This window comes from Sarcophilus harrisii, chromosome 2 (genome assembly GCF_902635505.1).
Source record: "Sarcophilus harrisii chromosome 2, mSarHar1.11, whole genome shotgun sequence".
Lineage (NCBI taxonomy): Eukaryota > Metazoa > Chordata > Mammalia > Dasyuromorphia > Dasyuridae > Sarcophilus > Sarcophilus harrisii.
Window position 1 is genome coordinate 56553918 of NC_045427.1, and position 27287 is coordinate 56581204.

The window sequence follows — 27287 nt, forward strand, 5'->3', positions numbered from 1 at the left end:
TGACACAGAGAATTTTTAAGATTTTATTTGAGGCTTAGAGGATAAGAGCATAGATTAATGGAGACATCATTGGGCTAGAAATGAGAATTTCTCAAAGCAGGGAGAGGGCATTAGATGACCAAGGCAGGAGCTAAAATGGAAACATCTCTAATGTGAAGAAGACAAGATGCTTGCTTATCTATACATCCCAAAGTGAATTCTTAGTTGCATGATCAGGGGCAAGTAAAAATTACTAAGCCTCAGTTTTTATTTGCAAAATGGCAAAAATACCTCAGGATGCCTATAAAGTGGTTGGGTTGTTGTTCACTTGTCTTTCTGTGATTTAATCTGAGGTTTTCTTGGCAGAATTATTAAAGTGGTTTGCTATTTCCTTCTCCAGCTTGTTTTTACAGATGAGGAAATTGAGGCAAAAAGCATTAAAGTGACTTGCCCAGGATCACACAGTATGTTGTCTGAAGTTGGACTGGAACTCAGGAAGTTGGTCCGACTCCCTGGCCTGGCACTCTACCCACTGTGCCACCTAGCTGCTCACAAGTGGTTGGGGGAGGAAACATTAATTACTCAAATAGAGTAGTTAAAAGTTTATAAACAGAGATCATAAGCCCGCAAGAGAGGGAGCAATGATGAGGGAAATAAACAGCCAAGAAAATACTTCAGCAGAGGGCAAAATTTTTAGCATCTAATTTACCAAGGTTGGCAGTTAGGACAGGTGCCTACCAAAGCTGCTTAAGAGTTGCTTCCATCAGGTAATACTTAGAAACTGATCGTCTCTTGCTGATTCTACATCAATCTTTTCCCTGTGTCCTTCTGATTTTTCAATTGCAAATACAATCATTCTTGCCCTACATCACAGATAGCAGTGTACTTTCTATTGCAGTATACTGTAGAGATAGAAATGAATCCTGGACACTACTCCTGTTAATGGCCAAGTTGTACCCTTAACTTCCTCTTTGGTAAACATGGTGATCTAAAGTCCAGAAAAATTTCCCCTTTCTAAAGAGCGCATGAGAACAGTAAGTAAGCCCAGAGAAGACAAGTTTTCAGGAGAGGAAAAAAAACATTTCCTATTAGAAGTCTAGGCTGCAGTTATATAAGAGTACACTCTTTGTGGATTAGTTTGGGGGGGGGGGGGGGGGGGGGAGGGGGAGAGAGAGCCAAATGAGTTGGGGGCAAGTTATATAAAAAGGAAGAATTCTTAGTTCACCACAAGAAATACATTTTCTAACAATCTGATTGGTCCAGCAGTGGCTGTCCTGAGTTCCTATTCACTGAAGTACTCAGGCTAAGGCTAGTTGACCATTTACTGGATGCTGTAGAAGTTAAGAACTGATGCAATTTTTTTCTTCCACATTTCTTTTCTTTGAGTTGAAGCAGCAGAAAAATGTGAAGGAACCTTTTTGCTGAAAATAAAGATGAACAAGTTTAATATAATTTGTTAATGGAAGAACTTAGAGAAAATAGCAAAGTTGGGATGGGGGAGATGAAAATTATACATTATTTTGCATCTTTTGCATGATTTTTCAAACAGGTCAGAGTCTACTTGGCATCTACAACTTCTCAAAAGAAGGGATGAAAGTGAGTTAGAAGAGCCATAGTTTAATGATGGGGGTAGCTCAGTTTCACACACCCCCCCCCCCAAACAGATATTGCTGGTGGCCCCAGTGGCGAAGAAAGGGTTCAAGATTGAAAGTTTTTGTGAATGAAGATCAGATACCAATCACTTCCCATGATACAGCCTCTAAACCAAGACTCCCCCATTACACATCATTCCACCAGTACTGGAGCATTCATCATGGAAACACAGTTCAAGTGGATATGGGTGAAAGACCCATGAAAGTGGAATTCCTACGAAACTGCTGAGAGCAGAATAAACTTCACGGTTGTAACAAAATACAGCGTCAGCTGAAGTAAGGAGAGAGATCATAGTAAACCAGGCTAGCAAGACAGAAGTGTTCTGATAGTTTGGGTTTTAGCTTTGGTCAAAGTGGGGATCTGACTGAGTCCAGGAGTCTCTGTAAATAAATAACATACCTAGTTATAAAACAAAGGTCAACTTTGTGAGTCACATAAAAAGAAACAGGTTGATTGTTATCAGAAATAAGGTCAAAAGTACTGTACAGACCATTGTCTTAAAAAACACAAGAACTCAGCTAATGGAATAGAAACCTGATAAGACTCTCCCTAGGTAACAGAGCCCCAAAATTCAACAAAATAAGGAAGTTCTTCAATTTTTTTCTAGTAAAGACCAAGAAAGGAAGCTAGTCATAGTGAACACAAGAAAACTTAATACATCATATGAAGCTGGTATAGTAGAAAGAATACCGGATCTGAAGTTAAGACCCAAGTTCCAGGACTAGTCTTTTCTGCCCTCCACAGATGGTGATCCTATTTAACTTGAGACTTATGCTACTCTTGCAAAATGGCTACTAAGGTGGGTCACCACCAGATTTAAGAATGAAGTGTTAATGAAGATCCCCAAGCTTTTCTAAGAACCGAAAATGGTTTCTGTGGTACCTAGCCTAATATGACCAATAAAATATTCTAAATCAGAAAGAAATCACCTCAATAATGAAACTTGAAGGTAAACAAGTCCCATATTTAGGTGCTTTTGTGCTTAAACTGAAAGCCAAGTCACAAAAGCTTTTAAGGGGAAAGCACTAATGTCCAGGGATAACAAATGATGTATGTGGAGTTAATCTTAACTTCCATGAAGAAAAAAAAAAAAAAAAAAGATACAAAGAATTTATCACCATGCCCACAAGACACAGTACAGAAAGGCTGATAAAGCATGAATGGGGCCAATCCCAGTAATGAGCAGAACCTTAAGTGGTGAAGCTTGGATGCTGAACAAGGGGATGAATCTGGACTGGAATCCTACCTGACAACTTCAGACACCCACTTCTTTGAGTCTAGATGTGGCTGTTTCTTCAAGTTAAGGCCTCTTGACTCTTATGTGATATGAAAACCATAGACAAAGGAGGAATATGGCTAAGCAATTCAGACAACCTGGCTCTTAATGAATCTTTGCAGCAAGGCCCACATTTAGGGACTGATGGATGATACAGAAAAGGATGCTGAGATCAAGATTAGCAAGGAACTACAAGTTTGAAGCACAGGATTAAACTTCTAAAAATGACAAATACATCCATGGAAAAATAAAAGAGACTCAGTGGGAGGAAGAAGTGATGTGAGCTTTTTAAAAGCAGAAACTGTCTTTCCCCACGTTCTGTACAGATCAGGGTACACTGTGGGCGCTTGGGAAATGTTAAACACCACACAATACAGAAAACACAACAGAGCGACAACGGGTGCCCGGAAGGGAACTGGAAGTGGTGCCCAAAGTCCTTAATTCCCTCCTCCTCAAATGTCTGATGGGATTAAAGAATACTAGACAGTTCCCCCACCAGAGTGTGCTCAGAGAGGACCCACCTTCAAGTTCATAGTACCTCATCAGGCAGAAGACAAGGAGGAGTCAAAGAGAAATGCTTATATGACATTACCTACAGCTAAAAAAAAATGGAAGTGTCCTTGAGCTCTGGTTGGCAATGACTTTCAAGGATATCAAAGTTTGAAAAGCAGATAAAAGGAACCTCCCTGCTGCATTAGGTAGAAGTCCAATTCAGAAGAATGGCAAAGGCAAAGACACTGACAGGTGGTTACAGTTCTTAAGGGGAAATGATGCTGGAGCCAAAGACCTAATCCAGGGGCAGGACAGCTCACCCTCCCTGCCCCCCCCCCCCCCCCCCCCCCGACTGCCCTCCAACAGATAGGCCCACAATGCCCAGCAGTGCCCGTGGCCGCCTCTGCTTTCCTTAACTACACACAGGGCTCTTTCATGCCAGTTTTGTGACTCCTCTCAAAGGGGGTGTTGGCGACAAAGAGAACAAGAACCGCGATGGCAATACTGACAGAAATGCTTCTTGGCGCTCAGCATTTCAGACCTGCAGACAATTCATGGGCACGAACACATTCTTCTCCCCCGGCAAACTTCACAGGAATTCGGCAGGCAGCATGTCCCTCAAAATCCAAATTGTTTTGTGGGCTCTTTTCCATATGCTGGAGCAGGCCCTGACTTCCCAGGAACACGGCATGCCATCTGAGGGCAGAGAAGAAAACAAAAGCCTGGCAGTTTTGCCAGTGGCAGCTGGAGAACAGCTTGAAGTAAGTCTGGGGAGGACAAAACCCTACCAAGCCAGGAACTGAGTTCTTACACAGCTCAAACGAAACTAGCTGTCTAGAGCACATGTTAATCCATTATTATTTATTAGCTGTACAGCAGTATAATTCACCTTCCCAGCTTTCAAACCCCCATTACATATTTTATTACAGTTCTCATGTTGGCCTTCTAAAATAATGAAAAATATCACACAGTACAGCGAAGTACAAAAATGCATCAACCTAGAGAGTCTGATAGCTATACTCATAGCTTTTCTTAAAAGCGATACATAGAAGAAAAATTTGTTTGAAATCAGCAAGACTCTATAAAAAGCTTACATTTTTAACATGACAGTCCATATACAAGCATCATTTCTTTTGAAAGTTGTGTTTGTTTCACATTATTGTTTCTTTTTAAGATCCAAAATTTAAATTACTGACCTAGCGAAATTTCCTGGCCCAGGTTTTCCAAGGGCTACCATGACCCATTTAAAACCGCTGTTTTTGCCTTAACAGAGGATTTGTAAAACACAAAAATACAGCTATAAAACGGAGCAAAGAAAATGTAGATGTGAAATCATAACAGAGTTAATTATACAAGGTTCAAATGCCAGTTCCATGTGCTCGGAATAAAAAACGTTCCACGTGGACTCCCATTATTCAGCAAGCAATAGTCTGGGTACCTTCTTCTACGTGATTGTGATCCATTAATTTTTTTTTTTTCCAACATTTACATACTATTGAGTCTGTTGTAACTTAATTTGTAAGTTAATTAAAATGCTGGGCTTCTTAAACTGCACTTCTTTCCAACCTCTTAATTAATGGAAAAGATTAAAATGTAAAAAAACAAAACAAAACAAAAACAAAACCAGGTATTTACAAGCTTGACCATAACAGATGCTCTGCTAAGAAAGCAGCAAAGAGTTCAGGACAGAAATCAATCATAGCATGCCATATTACTGGTGTGCAGCTAACTCCAAGCCATAGGGAGTCAGGGAAAAGCAAAAATAAAAATGGTTTAAAAGTCTAGGACCCTCCCAAGTCTGCATTTACAATTAAAAACTCTTCTAGGAAGGGGACGTAGAACTTTGGGAAACCTTGGTGGCAATTCCGGAGTGGTTTACCATAAGGGCTTCAGTGAAGGGCTTCAATGTTCTGTTTCCATCTATCAAAACTGGTTACATGTAAACATGGTCCTTGGACCATCAATGCAATGTTGATCTCAAATTTCATCGTCAACCCCCTCAAGGACTCAGTGTGTATTCTAACGTTCCATGATCTGCAATGCTAACATCAAACAGCAAGTTCTAGTTAAATCACATTTTCTACCATAATCTTTGAAGTTTAAGTTCCCAGTATGTTTGGTAAAATGGTCTAAAATGATGCATTTCCCAAAGCCAAGAAAACAAAAGAAAAAGAAAAAAAATAAGATTGAGCCGTTTAAACACAGCCCAGGCCAGTTCAGTCGGCAGAGCCTTCCTCCATCACCGGTCCATCATGCTCAGAATCATCTCTGGAGTGAGATCTCCATTGGGAGCTTCCACCACAGCAGATGGAGGCTCTTCTTCTTCACCTTCTACTGCTTCTGCATCAGGCTCTTTTTTCACTTCCACTATAATGTTTTCAATTGCACCAGTGTTCTGGTCTTCAACCTGAATGATAGCTGTAGCTAAGGGGAAGAAACAAACAAACAAACAAAAAGTCAAAATCCCCTAAAAAAATATCTTTCTTTTCTCTTGTTAAATATAATCACAGAATGGGACGAGACTTCAGAAGTCATCTCAACTGGCCTCTTCTTCAACCCAGTACATCCTGAATAAATATCTCCAGTGAGTGGGCCCTTACTTTTCCAGGTCGCAGCCCTTCAAACAAAGAGTCCTTTGGTCTTATGTTTCTCCCCAAGCCTCTTCTTTCCCAGCTAAATATCCCCAGTTCCTTCAACTCAAATAGATTCTTATGTGGTGGTGTTTCCAATCCTGTTAGATTAAGGTCCCTGATTAGGATGCTGCATCAAGCCAGCCTGTGTCAAAGGTGGGAACTAAAGCCAAAGCTCCTGGGTTTGAGGCCAGCAGTCTATTTACCATGCTACAGCTGCCTTGACAGAAGATAAAACACAAAGAAATACAAAATATTTAAATACAAGACTGTTTGGGAGAGAGGGCAGTAAGCACTGGGAGTGAGGAAAAGACTAGCGAAAGTAAAATATTGATAATCACCCACTAACACTTTTCCTGAATATTAAATTCTTAGTTTGCTGTGTTTCATAACTGACAATGAAGTTGAACCCATTTGAAAGAAAATTCCACCTACTAAATTAGGACTGAAAATCTGTTTTCTTGCCTGCTTAGATAGGCAATAAGACTCCCTTTAACTAGAAACATTTAAGTATAGGCTACATAATCACAAGGTAGAGTAGGTTTAAGATAACAGGTCCACATATAAATGCCTTCAGGTGCCTTCCAATGCAGATTTGTGAATAGAGCAGCAGAGAAGAACATTTTTATGTGTGGAAAGTGAGGGTGAGGAGTGACCTTAAGTATAAATTGTGCTATTTTCATGAAAATTGATCCTTGTGGCTTAAAAGAGATTTCATGCAATCAAAAGGCAAGGAGTTGAGTGATGTATGCTTTAAGTCCTCTATAATTCTATCCACTGTATACTTTTATGCATGGAAAAAAAAGGCTGGGGCTCTCACAAAAATCAAGATATTATCCCTGAAACCATTTGAGAACACACTTTTACATGGAAAAGTAGCTCCCCTTCAGAAGTATCAGAAGATAAAAGAAAGAATTATTTATTCCTACTGCTTCTTCAAATCAATGACTAACAACTTATCTGGCTAAGTGGTTCTTTAGGTCAATTTTGCATGGATCATTATTTCCACAGACTGTATGGATACATACAGACAGGAAAACGGTTATCTAAACAGCTGTAAGAATGGACTTAGAGCCTATACACCCTTGCAGCTTGCTGCATGTAAAGCCAAGACCATGCAGCTCTCTTGCTGCCCAACTCTCATGACAAAGATCCCGTGCAGAGTTGCAACGTGATCCGACTTGTCTCAACTTAATTCCCACTCTGTGTAACAGCACAACATGTTCTTCACAACAGCAGGATGGATTGAAAGCTGTCTAGAAATGGGGGTGTCCCTTTTATGGTGAATGGTTTAAAAAGCAAAACAGGCTCCAGACACCTGCTGCTAGAGCAGGGTGGCTGCCAGTCTCTGTCCCTTCTGCCTGAATCAGACGCAGTAACTCACGCTGGGTCTGCTTGGGCTGGCTGGCCTTGCCTGGTGGCCTCCCTCTTCGCTTTTTGGCTGGCGGCGGGGCTGGAGTCACAGGCTGAACTTCTGGTTCGGCTTCAATTTCAACGGCAGTTTCTTCCTCATCCTCATTGTCATCCAGGTCTGGTTCAGCATTTTCTTCTTGCAAAATTGTAGGGTGAAGGGGGAAAGAGGGTTGGAAGAGTGAGAAAGTAGAAAAATATGTGAATTATCTTTCCACTACTTGAAAAATCCTTTTGGGGTATATGTATATATAACCCTCTGCTTATACATATTGGGTTTTTGTTAATTTCAAGGCAGACTCATTTGTACCAGAACACACAAATTCATTTTAATTCTATGTTGCTAAAATTTTATAATGGCAGATGTGAAGGGGATACAAGGTCCAAACTCCAATGAAAGTACTATTGGCTTTCAGACTTATGTGATCTCACAGAACTTGAGTGCTGAAAGGGACCCTTAGAGTATCTAGTCCAACCCCTTCCTGGTATAAAGAATGAAGAACAGTGAGCAGTTATAGGAAGGGTACCAGTAATAGGAATGTGGTCACATTCCTGGAAAAAGAGTCATACACACTTCTCACCCCACACATCCCTGAACTTCCCCAGAACTGATAACAGCAAGTACCAAGTTGTATTACGTATTCACTGTGGTCAAGAGGCACCTGACCTATGCCAAGACAGGGCAGGCAAAGCTCTTACCACTGTCAGATGACTCCTCCTTTTTAGAGCGCATCTTCCTTTTCCTCCCACGCTTGCCTTTCTTGGTTTCACCTCCATTTTCTCCATCTATACCATCTAGACCAGTACAATTGTCAGCATGTCTTGCCATTGTGTTCTAAGAAAAAGAAAGAAAAGCCAAGCATTTGAGACTAATGCAATTGGCCACAAAAATCTCTTTATTTTCATAAAAAAGGAAAAAACAACAGATATCCTAGGAGAAGCCCTAACACTCAATTGCTATGTCTGACTGTGGGTAAATCTAATCTGTAAGAAGATAACTCTAGGAGTGCTGATTGCACAAAGTAGTTTGATTAAAAATAAAGTTGGGTGTAAACCTTCAAGGGCTGTAGAAATTCTGGCTTGAATTATTTATAAAAAGAACTTTAGGAATTTTACATTAAGGAAGAAAGTACAAAAATCCTAAATAAATACAACTAATCTGAAAGGTAGGCCAATATGAAGTAGAGAAGAATTTATTATTAGAAAAATGTGTTAGAAAAGGCAAATTTAGCACTCACCCGGCGTGTAAATGTTTTACCACACTTAGAACAGACAAAAGCAGCAGGGACAAAGTTAGGGTCATGATAGCGCTTGAAATGCATATCCAGAAGCTGTTTCTGGCGGAAGGTCTTGTCGCAGTGACTACAGGCATAGGGCTTCTCCCCAGTATGCGTTCGTTTGTGCATTATCATGTGCCGCTCCTGCGAATGTTAAGAAAAAGACCTCAGAAGTAATACTTGCTACAAAATTAAAGTTTCTATCGGATCTCTTTAGTGGATGTCAAGTCTCAACGTCTATTGGGCATTCTTAGTTAACTTTTGTTGAGTAAATAAAGGAGATGTTTTAGGTATGTTCTTCAGTTTTCAAAACTGATTCACTCAAAAGCTCCTGAGGATACACTCACTCTAAAGTTTTTTATTGTATCCACTGTTATCCGAATACAAAATCCTGACATAACTTAAGTTTTCCTGTCACATAACACACCAATTTTCCATTTCTCTCACCCTAAACTCCTATCCCTTTGACTTCTTTAACATCCCTCCCCACCCCACTACCCCTGGTCCTCTTCTGTATTTGTTTCCACACAATTTGCATAAGCAGTCCCTTAAAGTGGTCAAAGACTGCATTTTGATTCACCTTACCTCCTCCTATATAATACAAATAGGGCCATTATGTACACAGGGGCAAAAAGAGGCACTAAGTGCTTTCTCACCCTTCTGGAAACCCCTCAAAGAGTACCTGTCTGCATGCATAGTCGCATTGGTCACACTTGAAACGCTTCTCATTTTTGTGGGATTTTTGATGCTGAATGAGGGCATACCGCTCGTGAAACACAGCATCACAGTAACGGCATTTCTTGCCCTGTTCGATGTAGGAATGCTGTTTTCGCAAATGGACACCTGAAAGAATGCCAATATTCGTGTTGATGCACAAAACAAAAAAAAGCAAATGAACACTATTTTAGTGAACACATAATCCTCACCTTAAAGTTATTTCTTTAGCTAGCTTACTTATAACTCCCATTTACAGGGCAATGGTCTATATTTGTTGTGCTTTAAGATTCACAAAGCACTTTGCTTCAACCTTGTAAGCAAGCATTACCTTCTACTTATGGGGTAAGAGAACTGAGACTCAGACAGAAGAAGCCTCCAGTTTGACAATCCCCCCAGAGGATTATCCTGTTTCCCCTCAAAATTCATTTAATACTTTTTTATCTTTCTAAGGCATTCCTCATATAACTGTATATTCCAACTGTGTTTGTTACTCTCTACATAGATTTATAAACTCACAAGCACAGTTCTTACCTAAATGCTACATCTCCCTAATACCTACCACAGTGCTCTGTAGAGAGAAGAGGTTGAGGTAATTCATTAAATGGTATTTTTTGGTGGGTTGTATTCAAGGATAAGACTTTTTAGATGAAATGCTAGTTTCCACGGTCTCTAAGAGCTAAAATTTTAGCCTACCCTGTCCCTTTTCATCACACTGGCTCTTGTGTTTTGACTTAATGGGGGACTTTCTTTTTTGGGTCACATACAGTATTATTGTTACAGTATTAAGCAATTTGAGGGCAGGCATTTATCTTTTCTACACTGTCCAAACATGATGCTTCAGAAATTACCCAATATCTGTTCATTATGTTCTTAAAAAAACAAAAAAACCTAAAATAAACTAAAATGCCATTGAGCTCTGAGTCAATATTAGCTCCTGGGTTGAGAGATTTAAGTCTAGAACAGTCTCTGTAAGTCTGTTTTTTAGTCTGTAAATAGAGCTAAATAACATGCGTACTCTTATCTCAGAGGATTGTGAGGATCAAGTGAATGCATGTTAATGCTATTTCTAGTTTAGAAGTTCTAGATTATTATTAAAGTTCTTTTCCAATATCATGATTCTAAGTAACACATTACAGCCTTTTTTTTCCCAGCAGGCTACGAGTTTAGAATTAAGCTTCAATTTTTCAATCTTCATTAGCAAGACCATTAATTTCGTGAACAAAAAGAAAATCTACATTAGAAAATCTAGTCTAGAAAAGACAGGTTTATTCTTTACTTCAGTTACAGGACATGTGAAAATACTAAATTGGATGGCACCTTAAAATTTTGGATTAACTAAAAATATATATAATTATATGTATATATTTAGTAACAAAAACCGTCTTACTTTATATAAGCTCCTATCTGAACAACATACATTAAACATGAGCATTACCACCTCCCTTAAGAGTTAGCAAAATTTTCAACTATGAAGAATATACAGATATAATATGCCATGACAAAGCTTATAAGGGCTGACTTCAGTTGTGACAAATACTTCATTTTCTGAAAGGATCTGACTCTTAACTGAGAAGTAGTCTGATGAAAAGGTATTTCTTGTTTTTCTAGGTCCCGCTCTGACCATGTTATTTTTTTTACACAGAAATCTTTTTTCCTTCCTTTCATTTTTGAAAAAATAATTATAACTTTTTATTGACAGTACATATGCATGGGTAATTTTTTACAACATTGTCCCTCGCACTCACTTTTATTCCAATTTTTCCCATCCTTACCTCCATCCCCTTCCCTAGATGGCAGGCAGTCTTATACAAGTTAAATATGTTATAGTATATCCTAGATACAATAGATGTGCGTAGAACCGAACAGTTCTCTTGGTGCACAGGGAAAATTGGATTCAGAAGGTAAAAATAAACTGGGAAGAAAAACAAAAATCCAAACAGTTTACATTCATTTCCCAGTGTTCTTTCTTTGGGTGTAGCTGCTTCTGTCCATCATTGAGCCAACTGGAACTGAATTAGATCTTCTCTTTGTCGAAGATATCCACTTCCATCAGAATACATCCTCATACAGTATTGTTTTACACAGAAATCTTAAAAGAAGGCAGCTAGGTGGCGCAGTGGATAGAGCACCAGCCCTGAAGTCAGGAAGACCGGAGTTCAAATCTAACCTCAGACACTTAACACTTCCTAGCTCTGTGACCCCGGGGGCAAGTCACTTAACCCCAATTGCCTCAGCAAAAAAAGAAAGAAAAAGAGTTCCTAAATTAGATATAAACTGCTCCAGACATATCATTCTGTGTGAAAACCCTCAAATCTTACTAGCACTTTGTTTTGTATAATTTCTAAAGCATCCCTCATATAATTGTCGATTATAAATTGCATATTTGAACTTTCTAACTGGATAATAAATTTAAGAGCCCATATCTTACTTAAACTTTACATCTCCCTAATATCCACCACACCTACTGTTCTATCTAGAGGGTAGATACACTCTAAGTTGAAGCAATTCATCAAATGGTACTTGTTGATGAATTGTATTAATGGTTAAAACCTGCTGCTCTTATTGTAGAAACAACAGAAACAGTCAACAAAGCAATTACTTCCAGTAAAATCCAGGTGTATGCACAAATGCTAGTTTGTAATTAGGGGTCAGTTGGCACATCCTGATTCTACAGTTAATTATTCTCATACTCATGTTTTTTACATACTCCTCAAGGAGCAAACCACTTACCCAAATCACTTTTTCTGGCTATGACAGTGTCACAATGTGGACAATGAAATTTGGCCACATTCTCTGTGTGCTTCTGTAAGATGTGCATTTTCATCGTGCCACTCTGGGTAAACCGAGCATGACAAATATAACATTCATACGGCTTCTCACCTTAAAAAGAAATAGAATTTAGCAAGTTTGTTATATTACTTTGATTATAAGTATCATAAACCACAAAACAACTAAGAGAAATCTATTTGGAAAAGGTACTGTCTAGATTTACATCAATTTCCTAAAAATCTTTAGCTTTTATTAGAACTTTCAAAATCAAAGGATTCTAAATCAATATTCTTTTATTTTTTTTCTAGCAACTATTAGAGAATTTTACCTTTCTTATTCTCTGACCTTAGAAATGTGTGATACTGGTGCTCAACAGAGAGGAAAAGGAATTTAAGAAGGATGACAGCCTAGAAGTATTCTATAAATCAGTAAATTAATTAAAAAACAAAAACAAACCCAATTAGATATACACAGACTCATCTTTCAAACAAGAATTCCACTTGGTGAGTTCAGCTATTCTCTATAAAGTCCTAGGATGATGACTCACTGAAGAGTTATATAAACAGAACAAAATATTTGTCAGATTTTTCCATGCTGAAAAGGCTTTGGATTCAATATCAGTGGAAGACTGTTATCCAAGGACCAGATTCTTCATCGTCAGTAAGCTGACCACTTAAGGATGAATCCTTTGCCCATGAGCACATAAATCAAAGAAAACACAAAACTGGTGTGAGTCCCAGGTGGCCCAGTTTCGGCTTCTGCAGTGAAAGAGGAAGCAGAATGGCAGGGTGGCACCAGAATGTTAAGACTCAGATTTAGGCCATCTATAAACACTAGTCTGGCCTGTTGGTAAAGGATTGTTGTTCAATGACCAAGGAGCAAATACAGTACGGAAGAATGTGAGCACATCAATTTCAGCCTGCTGTTCAAGAGAACAATAGCTTGAGCCTTCCTTGGAGAGGCAAATAAAGGAGCTGCCCAAGGATGGCTTTACCTTGAGCCCAAAAAATAAGGAATATTTCATGGGATATTTAGTTTTCTGCTGTTTCAGTATTCATGGTAGTTATTTGCAAAAAGACTATTAAATAAATGAGATGAGAAGTCAGTAGCTGTCATAGAGGATAAAGAGGAAGAAAAATATTGAGACTTGGTAGGATTTTCCAAATTAAAACATATAGTTTATACTTAATAATGCTAGGGCAAAAGTGAATATAGGCAAGGCTGATGAAAATTAAGTTGGAAAATTCATGTCCAGAATAAAGAATACAAGATAGGTCTAAGACTTATTGGCCATACAGAAACCTCATAGCTATATAGCATAGTAAATACCATCTTCAAGAATTGGAAGGCAGCAGATATAGTTAGCACAGAATAGCATCTCCCCTCCAAAATAGCTATATTTTAAGAGAGAGAGAGACTCATTACTAATTGGGACAGAATTTCTGAACCAACAGTCTAATAATCAAAAAGAGTCAGATTAACACAAAACTAGAATAAAAATGGTAAGACAGTATGTATAATACACGGATAACTACAAGTTATTGAGGTTACAGAATGGATATTAGAAGAATGTTAAACTCAATGATTTACTGAGGGATTGTTAAGCCAAAATCCTTTCAAATGGTGATGAATCTTATCTCGGAGTCTGTTCTGAGGCTGGGTGCAAGTAACACAATGTCCACAACATCATCTACAAAAAAGAACATCTGGAAGAACTCATGCTCTATGAGGAATCCCTCTTTTAACTTGAATTCTCTACTGGCTCTCTCCTCTATGACAGTGGCACACACTTCTGGGAGAACATACGTTTCCCTGTTTGATACTCTGCATGATATTAGTGACCAGAAGGTTATCAAGGCCTAATTTTTGAATTCTAATGTTTTAACAGTATTGCTGGTTGGTTAAGTCATAGAACACCACAGTCTCCAAAGAAACAAAACTGACTGTCACTCAGAAGTATAGTGGATAAGCGCAGGTTTTAATACTTAAACAACGAAAAGGGTTTCTGAAGTAAAAGAAAGGAATGATTGCAAAAGATAACGAACTGGAAAACTGGAAGGATAACTGGTGGATAGCCCACCATGTGTCCACCAGAATTCTAGAGATATCAGGGAGAAACAAGATCATAAACACACTGGATAGATCTGGTATGGCTAACTGGTGGGAAGGATCCGGAGAAGAATTACACAGGATGAGCAAGCAGGCATTCTGAACAGGATGTGATCTGTCTTGTTGGTGAATTTTCCCACATGATGAGATCATAGATTGATCTGAATTTTAAAAATACTGAAACCCAACATGGCACACATAATTATCACATGCTATGCTAGTTGCCCCATTAAGCAACAAATGGATGATGGATGATCAATTGAAACAAACCTAACACCCAACAAAAAAGCAGCTTATTAGTATAATTTTCAGAGTTTAGTGTACCGGAATGGGTTCTCATGTGTCTTTTCAGCTTGTATGTATCCCTGCTGGCGTAACTGCACAAGCTACACTGGAATGGACGCTCTCCAGTGTGAGAGCGAATGTGACGTTTCAACTTGCTGACCTGCAACAAAGAAGCATCAAGTCATCAGCCTTCTTAGATACAGTTGGCAACTTCAGCAATGCTTGAGCACAAAAGCATGATTTTAAGGACATTAAAGACCAGTAAACTTTAAAGTTTCAAATAACTGTTTTGCTTTCATGTCACATCCTAATTTTTGTTGTCTTGTGCTTGTACCATCCATTTCATAGGCCAAAATTTCAGATTAGAGATGGTGTCTTTTGAGCACACTCTACTATTTTCTCATGTTCTAAAGTACCGTTGTTAAAGTGGTTATGCCCCAAACTAGATGCCAGGTGTTTTTTTTTTTTTCCCTCTCCACTTTCTTGAGAGCTCATTTATCTTCATGGTTTCAATGACCACTTGTCTTCAGCTAACTTTCCAAATTTCAGTGCTAACCCCTCCAATGTTCTTGCTGCCTAATTCACTAACACAGTCACTTTCAGATATTAATATGGTCATTGGATTTTCCCACTCAGATATTCTGAGTTCATCTTTGGGGAACCTGAATATAATCTACACTAGCCAAGCAAACCCTAGCCCTGGCAGTATGCTTTGTCCTCACATGCTTCACCAGCTCACACTTCCAAAACTTTATTGACATTAACCATCTTCTTGGCCAACTTACCCACTTCTTTGAAGTCCCTTTTCAAGCACTTTAAAAAATATTCCTAAGGAATCACCATCACAAAATGTTTCCCAACAAATTATATCTAGTTCCAAATGCTTTAGCAACCCCTTGGCATTCAGATATTTCAAAATGGTAATAATAAAGGTCATCTAGAATGTCAGAAAGTTTGCAAAGTGCTTTCCTTCTTTCAACTTTTTAGATGGATCACTTAGACGATTATGCCATTTTATAAATGAAGAAACAGAGGTTCAATGACTTCCTAAGGTCATATCAAGACACCCACAGAGTTAGAATGAATGAATGAATGAACAGAACAAACTGAACCTGAGGTCTTCTGCCCAGGGCTCCAGACTCAGTACATATCATACTAGCTCTCATGGATGTTAAGAAGTAAGAGAGTGTGGGGGGTGTGTGTGTGTGTATTTCCTAAGGCAACTGGGATTAAGTGACTTGCCCAGGGTCACACAGCTAGGAAGTATTAAGTGTATGAGGCCAAATGTGAACTCAGGTCCTTCTGACTTCAGGGCTGGTGCTCTATCCACTGCACCATCTAGCTGCCCCAAAATTGTGAATATTTTTGCTCACATTACTATCTGATGATATCTGCCTGCCCTAATTCTATCATTGGAACAACAAACTTCAAAAGTGCTATTATGATGGGTTTCCTCCTTTAGTATCCCCAACTATATATGACTTTATACATGACAGGTAACATTTTAGTCAAGGAATTGTCACCCTGATTACAGCTAAGCTATAATGTGTGATGGGAAAGATTCAGAATTCATGTTATAGCCCTCTCCACTCCACCCCCGTCAGATTTCAGTGATTGCTTTTGGTGTTTACATATAATCAAGAATTGATTATTGGCAAATCCTAAATTAAGTGTTCAACATAAGAAATTGTTCAATGACAGCACTGAAGAGATCTGTTCTATGGAAACTCCAATGAAAAATGTGACCTTTACCTCGACACTAGCATAATCACACATGGAACACTTGAAGGGTTTCTCATGGGTGTGTTTATAGCGTCGATGCCTCACTAATTCTCCACTGGTTACAAAGGCCATGTCGCAGTCTGGGCACTTATGAGGACGGGTACCTGAAAGGAAAGAACACAAACAAACCTCAGGACACTCCTAATCAAGTCAACCCTGGTTTCCTAAGTACCAACATTTCAACATTTATTAGGAACCAACACTGTGCTAAGCTCTGGAGGAGATCTGTTGTTTAGATAAGACATGTCCCCTGTCCTTGAGGAATTTTCAGTCTAGCAGCATCATGGAGGGCAGTTAATATACACAACAAGATAAATATATCAAAAATGTTACAAGGCAAGAGCAATATGATGACTAAGGTTGGAGAAGCCTTTATGAAGGTGGTATGAGCTGTGCTCTCTCAGGAGGTAACTAATCTCATACTCAGAAGCTTTGAATATGGTTCCCTCATTCTACAGCAGGGAAAGTGTGGTACAAGGGGAGAAAGGATTTGTCCAAAGTCATATAAGTCACAAGTGCATTTTGGGCCTATACCATATAATTCTACATTGGTAAAGCAGCACCGCCTTTCCATGATCTAAAGGGATTGTGGGAAACTACCAACAAGGAGAGAGTGGGAGTTATTGCTTATTCTTGTCTAAGATCTATCTAGTCAACCATTTCATGCCTTCCTGAGGTTCTGGATGATTCTGTAGACATTCTGCTACTCAAGCCTATTTCTTCCAGATTTAAGAGCACCAATTTTAATTCTTACCCATTGCAGCCATTGGCAGCTAGGTGGCTCATTGGACAGAGAGCCAGCCATGTCTGGAGACAGATTTTGTCCTCAGATAACTCCTAGCTGTGGGATCCTGGGCATGCCTACCTCAACTTCTTCATCTGTAAGATGGAGTACTATAATAACACCACCTCCCTTCCAGAGTTGCTATAAAATCGCTTTTAACACAATGACCTAATGACCTGTCCGGTCACCTCCTTGAGGTTCACTTCTCTACTCTGTAAAAGAAGAGAGGGTTGGACTAAATGGTCTAGTGTTTCTTCCAGCTTTAAATCCTATATCCAAGGACAGATAAGCATTACCCAGGCAATGATGTAACCCTTGGTGCCAGAAGGGATAGCATCAAGGGGATGTCCTTTGATGGCCAGCTTAGCATACCACTTACATTTTGTGGGAACACAGCTCTAAAGTTCAAAGCAACCTCAAGGCAGAGGCTATCTAGTCTAATCAGGGATGGCAGATGAACTGCCCATGGTTACACAAGTAGTGTACAAGACTTGTACACAAGCACTGAGAGATTAGTGTCAGTACGTCTAACACAGTTTTACTCACATCTTTTAAGCTTTACAAAGTCTACAAGGAAATTCCACTTTATCCAACATTTTGCTGGTTTATACAAGCATGATCGAGTTGAAATTCTAAGACTGCTGAGGGAAGGTATGATCAACATTAACTACAAGAATCCTAGAAGCAGAACACCAGCCTGCCTCTCTGCTGGTTTCAAGTCCAGGATCTCTAATCTAGCCTTCATTCACCCAGAAGGGAACCCAAAATAGTCATCCACAAGAAATTCATTCCTTCTAAAACTTTACCTGTCTAACCATACCCAACACTTTCTGTTCCTATAAGGAGAGCCCCTTGTTGTTCTCCCTCCTCCCTCTCTTTCCCCTAAAGCACCTGTGTGAGTATTTAGATGGTTCCTCAGCAAGGTGACTGTGCGGAAAGCTCTACCACAGAGATGGCACTTATGTGGTCTTTCATCAGTATGACTTTTCATGTGTCGATCCAAATTTGAACGCCGTGGACATGTATAACTGCAAAGCTCGCACTGGAATGTCTTTTTTACACCTATATAAAAAGAAAAGATTTTAGCCAAAGTTTTGCTACCTCTGGATTGCCCTAGGGATTTCTAGATTAAATTTGCCTATGGATTTCTAAATTTCATTGATCTTTATAAGTCAGTCTTACCTGAATTTCTACAATCACACATTAAGATTACTGCTGTTAGTCACATATTTAAATCCAATGAAAAAAAACAAAGAAACAAAAAAACCATTGAACTTATTTTTAAACTGGTTAATAAGAGTTCAACTCACAACAAATCAAACTAGATTAACCTGTGCACAATGTTGTTTATCCTCTAGATTCCACTTCAAACAAAAAGCTCTGAAGGACAACACTGGGAAAAACCCATACCTTTCTTTTTAATTTTTGTTGGCTTTGGAGGCTTCATGTTACCCACAACCTTCTCTGCATTGACTTCCGATAACAGGCCCTCTTGCTGCTCTTCTTCAAAATCATACACAGAAACATCCACATCTTTGCCCTCCTCTGTGTAACGAAGTTTGCTCTTTTTGGTTTTTTTTGTCTTTTTGGCAGGTGGCTGATAGTCTGGATCTTTCTGCCAATTGGGATCTTCTTGGGGCTGCAGCTCCCCTTGCTCTAATGTCTCAACCTCACCATTGGCACCTACTTTTACCACCTGGAAACCTTCAGGCAAAGGTAATGTGTGACAAATCATGGGCTCGCCTTCTGGCAGGCCTTCTTTAGAAACCTCATTTTCATAAGCCCCGTGCAGTTCTTCTACAGAAGTGGTGGCCACAGGTACCGTTACTGGTACAGGTACCTGAACAAGCTGAAGCTCCCCAAGGTTTATAGGTTGTTCTTCCATATTAACAACTTGAAGTGTTATTATTTGTGTGTCATCCACAGTAGCATCAGCTTCCTGAGGTACTGTACCCTCCATGACTTCAGTCTTCATCTGAAGTAGGGTAGGGTCCAGCTGTTCCATCATAACCATCTGGACGCTGCTGTTTACCTCCTGAACCACTTCACTCCCATCCGCCTGGGTCTGTGATATATGGCAAGCATCCTCATCCTGACCCCCTTCCCGGCGTCTTTGATATGTTTTTCTCTCTTTTCCTTTAATGAAGGTTTCAGACTCCTCCATGATTGCTTCAACCGCCTCGCCTTCCATTTTCCTTCCCTTTATTAAAATAAAACAAATCACAATTAAAAAAAAGGTAGGGCATTTTTCTATTTTCAATCAAAGACAAATGAGAAATGTTGCACAAATGAGAAAACTGAAGCAATGAGAGAATTTTCCCTAATAAAAAGCACTTATATAAATTATATTAGTGGTTTTCAAAAAGATTTTTCTAGTCAACAATAGTTTTACCAATGTTTATTTTTTAACTAACAGTCATTTCTAAAAGTTATCAGCCTCTCTACTTTGGGAAGAGAATAATTGCCTCCAATATAAAAAAAAAAAAAAAAACAGTTAAATAAAAAATCTCTATGATAATATATATAACATTCTGTTCTAGTGGCAGGGGTGAGGGAAGGTAACAACTCCCAAAATGTAAAGCACAGTTCAAGGAACTCTATAACTTCAGGCTTAAATTAATTTGTGGCACAAAAGGCATTATTGGCTTAAATTGTCTATGAAGAATTAATAGAAGGGCAATGCATTGGATGAGGTGGTATAGATAGGTAGCAATGAGAGAAAATTTGGAGCAATGCATCTCCTGAAATGCATTTTAGCTCATTTATAATTTCCACTTACACTTTTATTAAAATCTATAAAAGAATTTCTTTCATGTTATTATAATTGTCCTTTCTGCAAAATAATTTTTCTAAAGATATGTGATTATTTAAAACTTTTATATATGTATAGTAAATCAGAAAGGACTGAATAGCTACCTAGTTCACATTATGTAGCGAGTAAGGAATTTTAAAGATTTTGTGATCTGTGAATCTATCTGCTAAACAAAGAGGCAATATTTCTCTATTATTGATAAACAAGGATAATAGATTGAGCTGGAAGGGACCTCAGAGGTTATATCAAGCCTAATTTTTTTGTTTTGTTTTACACATGAGGAAAACAGATCCAGAATAAGTTACGTCCCACAGACTCACAGCTAAAATATGGACTTCAGAACAAGGTCTTCCTTCTCTTTTAAATGTCTTTTTATACTCTTCTTCTCTTTATTCAAACAAACAATTAGGCCATATCCCTTTCAACTAAGCTAGTGTTTTTAAGATCTTTCTTTAAAGGAAAAAAAATGTTTCAGGTGTAATTTCAGTTATGATTTCCAATTTCAATCGTATTTCTATAAACTTCATATGTAGATCAAAAGAACATTTACTTTAACAAGGACTGAGAAGCTATGGGGTATACTGGATACACAGTGGGTCTCAAAACTGTGTTCAAGCCCTGCTTCTGACACATGCTGGGTATGCCCGAAGCAATTCTCCAGGAATGCAAGTTGGAGAGAAATGCCAACCTGCTCCTTAGCAGGAGCTACTGACACCCATAAAATAACACACAAGTCTGGTTTAAAAATATATATCGATTTCTGAAAATTATCATAAATTCCTAACTATAAAAAAGTCACAACCCCATCCCACCCAGTAAGTGGTTAGGTATACCTGCATGATGGTTTCATTTATGGATATAACAACCTTTTATATAAAGCTGAATGGAATTTGTTAACAACCATTCTTTTCACTTGGAGATATCTAATAATAGACAGTTCTATCACTAATAGTTTCTATTTAAGTGAAAAAAGAAGAATTTTTGTGATGTTTTAAAAGAAGTTTTCCCAACTATTCCAGAGTGAAAATTTTATGTTAGTTTCCAATCTCTTTTGAGGCTTCCCATTCTAATGTTCTACCCAATATTTTTCCAACCTTATTATCTATTGCTTCCCAAATACCATGTTTCTAGTCCAGTCTACCTGGTTTTTCTCATTATATTCTGTATAAAGACAAGCCATATTTTATTAATACTGTGGTTTTTTCCTCCTGCCCTGATGTCTCTTGCTGGTTTTGGTCCTCCTGATCCTTCAACATCCAGCTCAAGCCCATTATCTTTTCCTTTTCATCCCTCTGATTTCTCTTCCTTTGTTAAATTCCAATTGCTTTTATCTTCGAAACCACTTGATTTAATACATAATTATCTTCTCAATGTTTCTCATTATACTTTCAGCTAGACTGCAGGTTCCATAAAACTCTTGCTTCTTTTGTTTCCCCTATACTTTTGGTTGGGCTTACATATCATATACAGGTTAATTATTTTTACATTGTCTTTTTTCTTTTCAAGAAACTCCTTTTTCCCCAATTAAAAGAGAAAATGAAAACAAAAGACTGATTAAAATGAGAGAATGGTTACCAGATGTGTTGAATTTAAAGAAAAACTTATGAAGAATGGATTTCTAAAAAGAACACTGAAGTAATACTGCCACATAAGTCTACCAAAAAAATATTCTGGCTTCTTCTCAAGCACGAATAGGTAAATTGATTTTCTGCTCACATTTGGCACCCTATTCTTACCCCATTCCCCAATTTGTCCTTCCTAATCTGGCATTCCTGGTGCCCGCTCTCCCACCCCAGCACTCCCTTTGGTTAGTAGCCAATGGTGCCCAACACCACTGATTAAGTGACACCCCCCCCTCCCATCTTCCCCCAACTCCTCTTTTTGACAGAAAATGAAAGACATCTAAAACTAACTCAGAAAGAACAATCAACCCCAATATTCTAAGACCTCAGGGAAAAGGGTTTTACAAACCTTCCTCAGAAACCCGTTCCAATATTTAATTCATTGTTAGGAAATTCTTCAAAAATACTCTGAGACTGCAATTTTACCCATTCCTTCTTATTCTGGCTTTATCGTAGATAGAGACAAAGCATATCTATCAAGAAAGACAGAAAAACAGCCAAAAGTGAAATTTTCGTATGGTGTTATACTCAGACAAGTACACTTAAATATATATTCCATCAGAAAGAAGTTTAGTTTTAGTTGAAATAAAGCAAAGCTAACCTTAGCAAACAATTTAAGACAAAACACTGGAGAACATAAAAATACAACTGAACAAAATTTGGGAATCACAGATGTCATAAATGTAGAGTTGGAGGGGTCTCTGAAGTTACCAAATATAATTCCTTTAATTCCCAGATGAGGAAATGGGAGGACAAAGTGAAGCATCTTGCCCAAAAGTCACACAAGGAAAAAGAACCAAAGGTGAATTTGAATCCAGATCCTGCAATTCAAGAAGCAGTGCACTCCCACTATATCCCGTTTCTTTTCATCAAGTACAAAGACTACACAAGTACTCCCACAGGCGGGAATCATTTTATTTATCAGTATTTCATAAAGTAAGCACTGGAATAGTAGACTAGTTTGAATCCTATCTTAGGCACTTGTGTTTCTTCATCTGTAAAATGGGAATAGTACCTACTTCACTGGGTTGTTGTAATAATAAAATGGTATAAAATATGCAAAGCATTCTGACAATCTTTAAGGTGCTGCTGACTGTTCTATTACATATTAAATAATGCAAAAATTACTTAAAGGGAAGATTAATTAGTGAGAAGTGAAAGAGAACACCTCCCCCCAACAAAACAAGTTCAGAAGAAGACAAAGATAATTTTGTTAGCTTTTTAATTTAATATTTTAAAAAAACAAAATATATAACATAAATCAAGTTTCATAAACAAGTATTATCCTTTTTGTTTTTTATATATTGGAATGTTTGGATTTTTACATAATTATGAAGTTCATAACAAAAAAATAAGGAAATTGGCTCAGGTAAATCTTACAAGAATCCCCAAATCTTGTTTTCCCAATTTATAAAACCCCCAAACTACAGAACCTGAGCCAGAAAGCCCCTTAGATTAAAAACATTTCACAGGCGAAGAAACTGAGGACTAGGGAGGTTAAATTCCTTGCTTAAGTCTAACTAGACAGTAAGGATCTAAGGCAGAATTTGAACCCAGGTTTTATGCCCTAAGAGTTCTGCTGCCTTATGACAGAAAGCAAGAGCCTGAGGTAGAGTGTTAAGGGGCAATAGTTATAAAATCTAGTACCTGCTCTTACTACTCATGTGACCAAGGCCCTTGGCCTCTCTGGGATTCAACTGCTTGTCTCTAAAAGACGAGGCCGAGCTCTCCTGCTGGCTCTACATCTCAGGTTCCTATGACTAGCTGTTCTCTGTAGCGTTAACACTCTTTGACTCAAATTTCAAACCACCAAGAAGACACAGAAACTCCTTTGATAAAAGCAGCAACATTAACCTTCTGCCTGGAAACAATCACAGCCAGCTGATGGCACTGACATACAGATACAACTAGTGGAGACGTTTCAAGGTTAGTTTGAGAGCTTGTTTAGTTGGCCACCAGAACTAATTCCTAAGGTACCTTTCTCCAGAGAACTAAGAATACTCTGGCCCTCTCTGAAAGAACCTCTCACAGTCACATGCCTGAGGAAGGGAAACCAAAAACATCTCTGGAAAATGAATGCCTTAATTCTGTATCATACAAAGTCCTTTTACATGTTTTCATTCAATTACTAGCAACTGTGTAGCAATACCAGAGGATTGGTTCCTACTTAAAAATTTTTTTCTTTAACACCTTAATCTCTTTATTGTCATCCTAAGAATAAAGAAAAACACTTCATTCAATTCCTAAATCTGGTTTTATAGTATGATGATTTATATCTTCATATTGACAATTCAGTTATGGTTACGTGGATATGTTCTACACCTCCCGGGAGAAAAGTGCAGGCATACTTTAGGGGTGAGGGGGAATTTAACATTCATTAAATGCTCATGTTCAATAGGCTATATATATTAGGCATTAAGGAGAATAAAATATGGAGCTGATCTCAAGGAGTTCTCTGACTACCTAAAACCAGACTCTATTTTTTTGGCTGTAAATTCTAATCCTAATGCTCTTGCTAAATTTTCTACAAGATTCTTGGATAACAAATATTAGTCAAGGTGGAATAAAAACCTCATAAACTCATAAAATTTATAAAACACAAAACACTGAAGAATATGTCAAAACATAGCACCCTCTCAATGTGGAAAAAAAAAAAAAATCAGCATTCTACTTGCAAGTCAATTCTTTCCACAGAAACTCAGTAGGTATGACCTGGGCCTAGTGGCTTTAAGCAGCAGTTTTAATTCTGTAATGAATGGGTGATGTAACACATGAAGTCATTCACATGCCTTTTGTCCCTTTCTCAAGATTTCTCTACTGCTGAGCCTAACTCCAATATTCCTTCTTTTCTGGTTCTTCACCTGATCTTTTCTTTGAGGAATATTTGCCAAAACAGCAGCCAAGCCATTTTCTAAGAAGATCCAAGAATAAGTTCTAACAGGTACCAGCAGACCTGATCCTGGAGGTGGTAGAGGAAGCCACATTGGCTCACCTTTAGATTTCAGCTTGAAGCTTAATATAATGCAGATATGATAGAAACTTTTAAGCTGCAACAGATCTTAAAGACTGACTCGTCTATCTCTACCTTTTACAAATGAAGATTCCGAGATACAACTTGCCCAGGATGAGCATTAGGAGGGCTGGAACGCAAATTTAGGTCTTCTGATCTCTAATCCAGTACTCTTTTCCACTGACTTCAAAAGGTAGCAAAAAGTTGTTTCCCTGACCAATTCAGGAAAGCTCTAAATCTTGAATACTTGGACGCTATTGTCTACTAATATGTCTCTCCAAAATAAAGACAAAAAAATCCCAAACCTTCCACAGATATAGCATGACCTTGATTTAAAGATAGCTATTTTTCTCTACAAACCCATGGCAACCAGCCAATCATCTATATATACCTGCTGTAAGGAAATGGGCTTCCATTCCGACCCTTCTGCCTTTGCTAGCTCAGAGCACTTGCCTCAACAGCACCTTGTTTGTCCTTGATACTTGGTTCTCTGGTCACTAGCTGATATGATAGAGAAGTGAACAAAACAACTTCTTACCTGTCTTTCTCTAAAACATTTGATACCCAAGCTCTGAACTAAATTCTCAGAACTTCTAACTTTTTTTACAAAAAGATCTTGGGGGCAGCTAGCTGATGCAGTGGGTAGAGCACTAGCCCTGAAGTCAGGAGGGCCCGAGTTCAAATCTGACATTTCCTAGCTATGTGACCCTGGGCAAATCACTTAACCCCAATTGCCTCAGCAAAAACAAAACAAAACTTTAAAATTTTCCTTATGTCTTGTTCTGCCTTCCAGGAACTGTATGGCCTAGTGACACTATCCTTTTTGTTCTTCGGAACAAAACAGTCCCATCTTCTGACTGCACTCTCACTGGGCTGTCTCTCCTCAGGTCTTAAATGTTCTCTTTCATCTCCACCTCTTGGCTTTCCTCCTGATTTTCTTCAAGTCTTAACTAAAATCTTACCTTGGGCAGCTCTAAAATTTTGACTGTTTTACTAGCCATGTAGAATTTCTTCCTAATAACGGCATTGAATTTAAATGACCAGTAAACATGTTGTGTTAACTAGTATGGAAAGATATCACGTAATGTTCAGAAATATATATATTCTTTAATATCTTCACAAGATATTCACAAATATCTACCATAAGATATCATAAATATTTGAAAAGGTTTCTTATAATCCATTTAGTTCTAGATTTTCCTTTTATCTGGCTCTGGGAAAGGAATAATTAATAATAAAGGAAAAATTAAATTTAAAAAGGAACATTAAATATTGCTGCCAAGTCTTTTTGCAATTCAATCAGCTTTTCTTTCATACAAGTTGAATGATTTTATTTTATTGCCTTCTCCTTTTCATTGTGCATGTATATATTTTTAAAGATGTTTTTCTAGATGCCGCAAACTCTTGCATTTTTTTTTTTCCTATTCAATCTGCATGCTTTATTTTAATGGGTTGTTTAGTCTAGTCATGCTAATGCTGTTTGAATTTTCCCCTATTTTTGTGGTACTGCCTTTTATTACCTTTTTCTAAGTTTGTGCTTGGTCAGCACTGTTCTAGGGAGGACATACAAAAAAAAAAGGGAAAAACGTTTGCCTTCAAGGAGCTGATGTTCTAAGAGAAAGAAACATTTAAATCAACAAATACAATATAATGAGGCAAGAGAGAGATCTAATAAAATAAACGTATCATATGTCTCTCACATGCACTCATTTTCATTATGTGTTGTTTTTATATCCTCAAATTATACTAAGTATCTGGTTAGTAAAAAATCATCTTATTTCTACACAACTGAGCACAGTACTAAAGCATAAAACAGCATAGAAGCAATTCTAATTGACTGGTTTAGCATTCAAGCCTATACTACCTATGGTTCAGATATTACCCACAGTGCAGACTTCTGAAGAGTTTAGTATATAGAAAACAAGATTGAAATAACTTTAATAACTTTTTGTCTTTTGAAAGTTTAATTATCTGATTCCACGAAATCAAAACATTTGTTGTAAAAGGTATAAAAATCTTGCCAAAATTTAAGTTAGATTTAAAAATATGAACTCGTAAGGATGCTAAAAAGATTTCGTCATAGAGACAAGCCTGGTAGCTGTGCTAGTTAATTAAAAGCCTGATACATTTTATTTTGACAGACAACTCTCAACAAACTCTCCTGAAAAGTAACACCTTTCCCCACAATTGTTAATTTATTGATTTTTAAAAGAGGGATGTGTTACAAGTTCTACTTGTACAATTCTAATATTTAAGTTGTATTTGATTAGTGTTTTATTCTCTTTTCATGGTTCATTTACATTGCTGTAGTTGCAGTTTACATTGTTCCTTTAGCAGTACCTTCTTTACTTTAACTTCATTAAGTCTTCTCAGAATTGTCTGTATTCATTTCATATTTTTTAAGAGGATGGGATGGGAGAGGAGCCAAGTAAGGAAAGAGGAAAACAGACATGATGGAATAGCTCTACAAAAATTAATAAAATTTTATTAAGCAGAAAGCCATAGTTCTTTTATTTAACACATGATTTGCACTTGTGAAGTCCAAATAACCTGCTAAAATGTCACAGCTTATTTTCTAAAGAAGCTTATAAAAATACCACCTTCCTATAGAATTTCTCCATTTCATCCCATTCCCTTTCAAAGGGTTGCAAGCCTCAGTTACTGTGGACACTTACAAAAC

General features: G+C 37.9%; 1 protein-coding gene across 4 annotated transcripts in view; it reads right to left on the reverse strand.

Moving 5' to 3' along the window:
- Positions 1–4235: 4235 nt before the first annotated feature.
- Positions 4236–27287, reverse strand: part of CTCF (CCCTC-binding factor) — a 41307-nt gene continuing 18255 nt past the window's right edge. For 2 of the 4 annotated variants that reach the window (XM_031950275.1, XM_012540321.3), the window contains exons 3-13: positions 21947–22070; positions 18574–19363; positions 18055–18225; positions 16350–16483; positions 14637–14757; positions 12165–12314; positions 9400–9560; positions 8679–8861; positions 8140–8275; positions 7415–7579; positions 4236–5824 (exon numbers count right to left, since the gene is read on the reverse strand). In XM_031950275.1, the coding sequence (XP_031806135.1) occupies positions 5640–5824; positions 7415–7579; positions 8140–8275; positions 8679–8861; positions 9400–9560; positions 12165–12314; positions 14637–14757; positions 16350–16483; positions 18055–18225; positions 18574–19354 (2187 nt within the window). In that variant the 5' untranslated portion in view covers positions 19355–19363; positions 21947–22070 and the 3' untranslated portion in view covers positions 4236–5639. The remainder of the gene's footprint in view (positions 5825–7414; positions 7580–8139; positions 8276–8678; positions 8862–9399; positions 9561–12164; positions 12315–14636; positions 14758–16349; positions 16484–18054; positions 18226–18573; positions 19364–21946; positions 22071–27287) is intronic. The other 2 variants (XM_031950277.1, XM_031950276.1) reach the window with 2 other exon arrangements.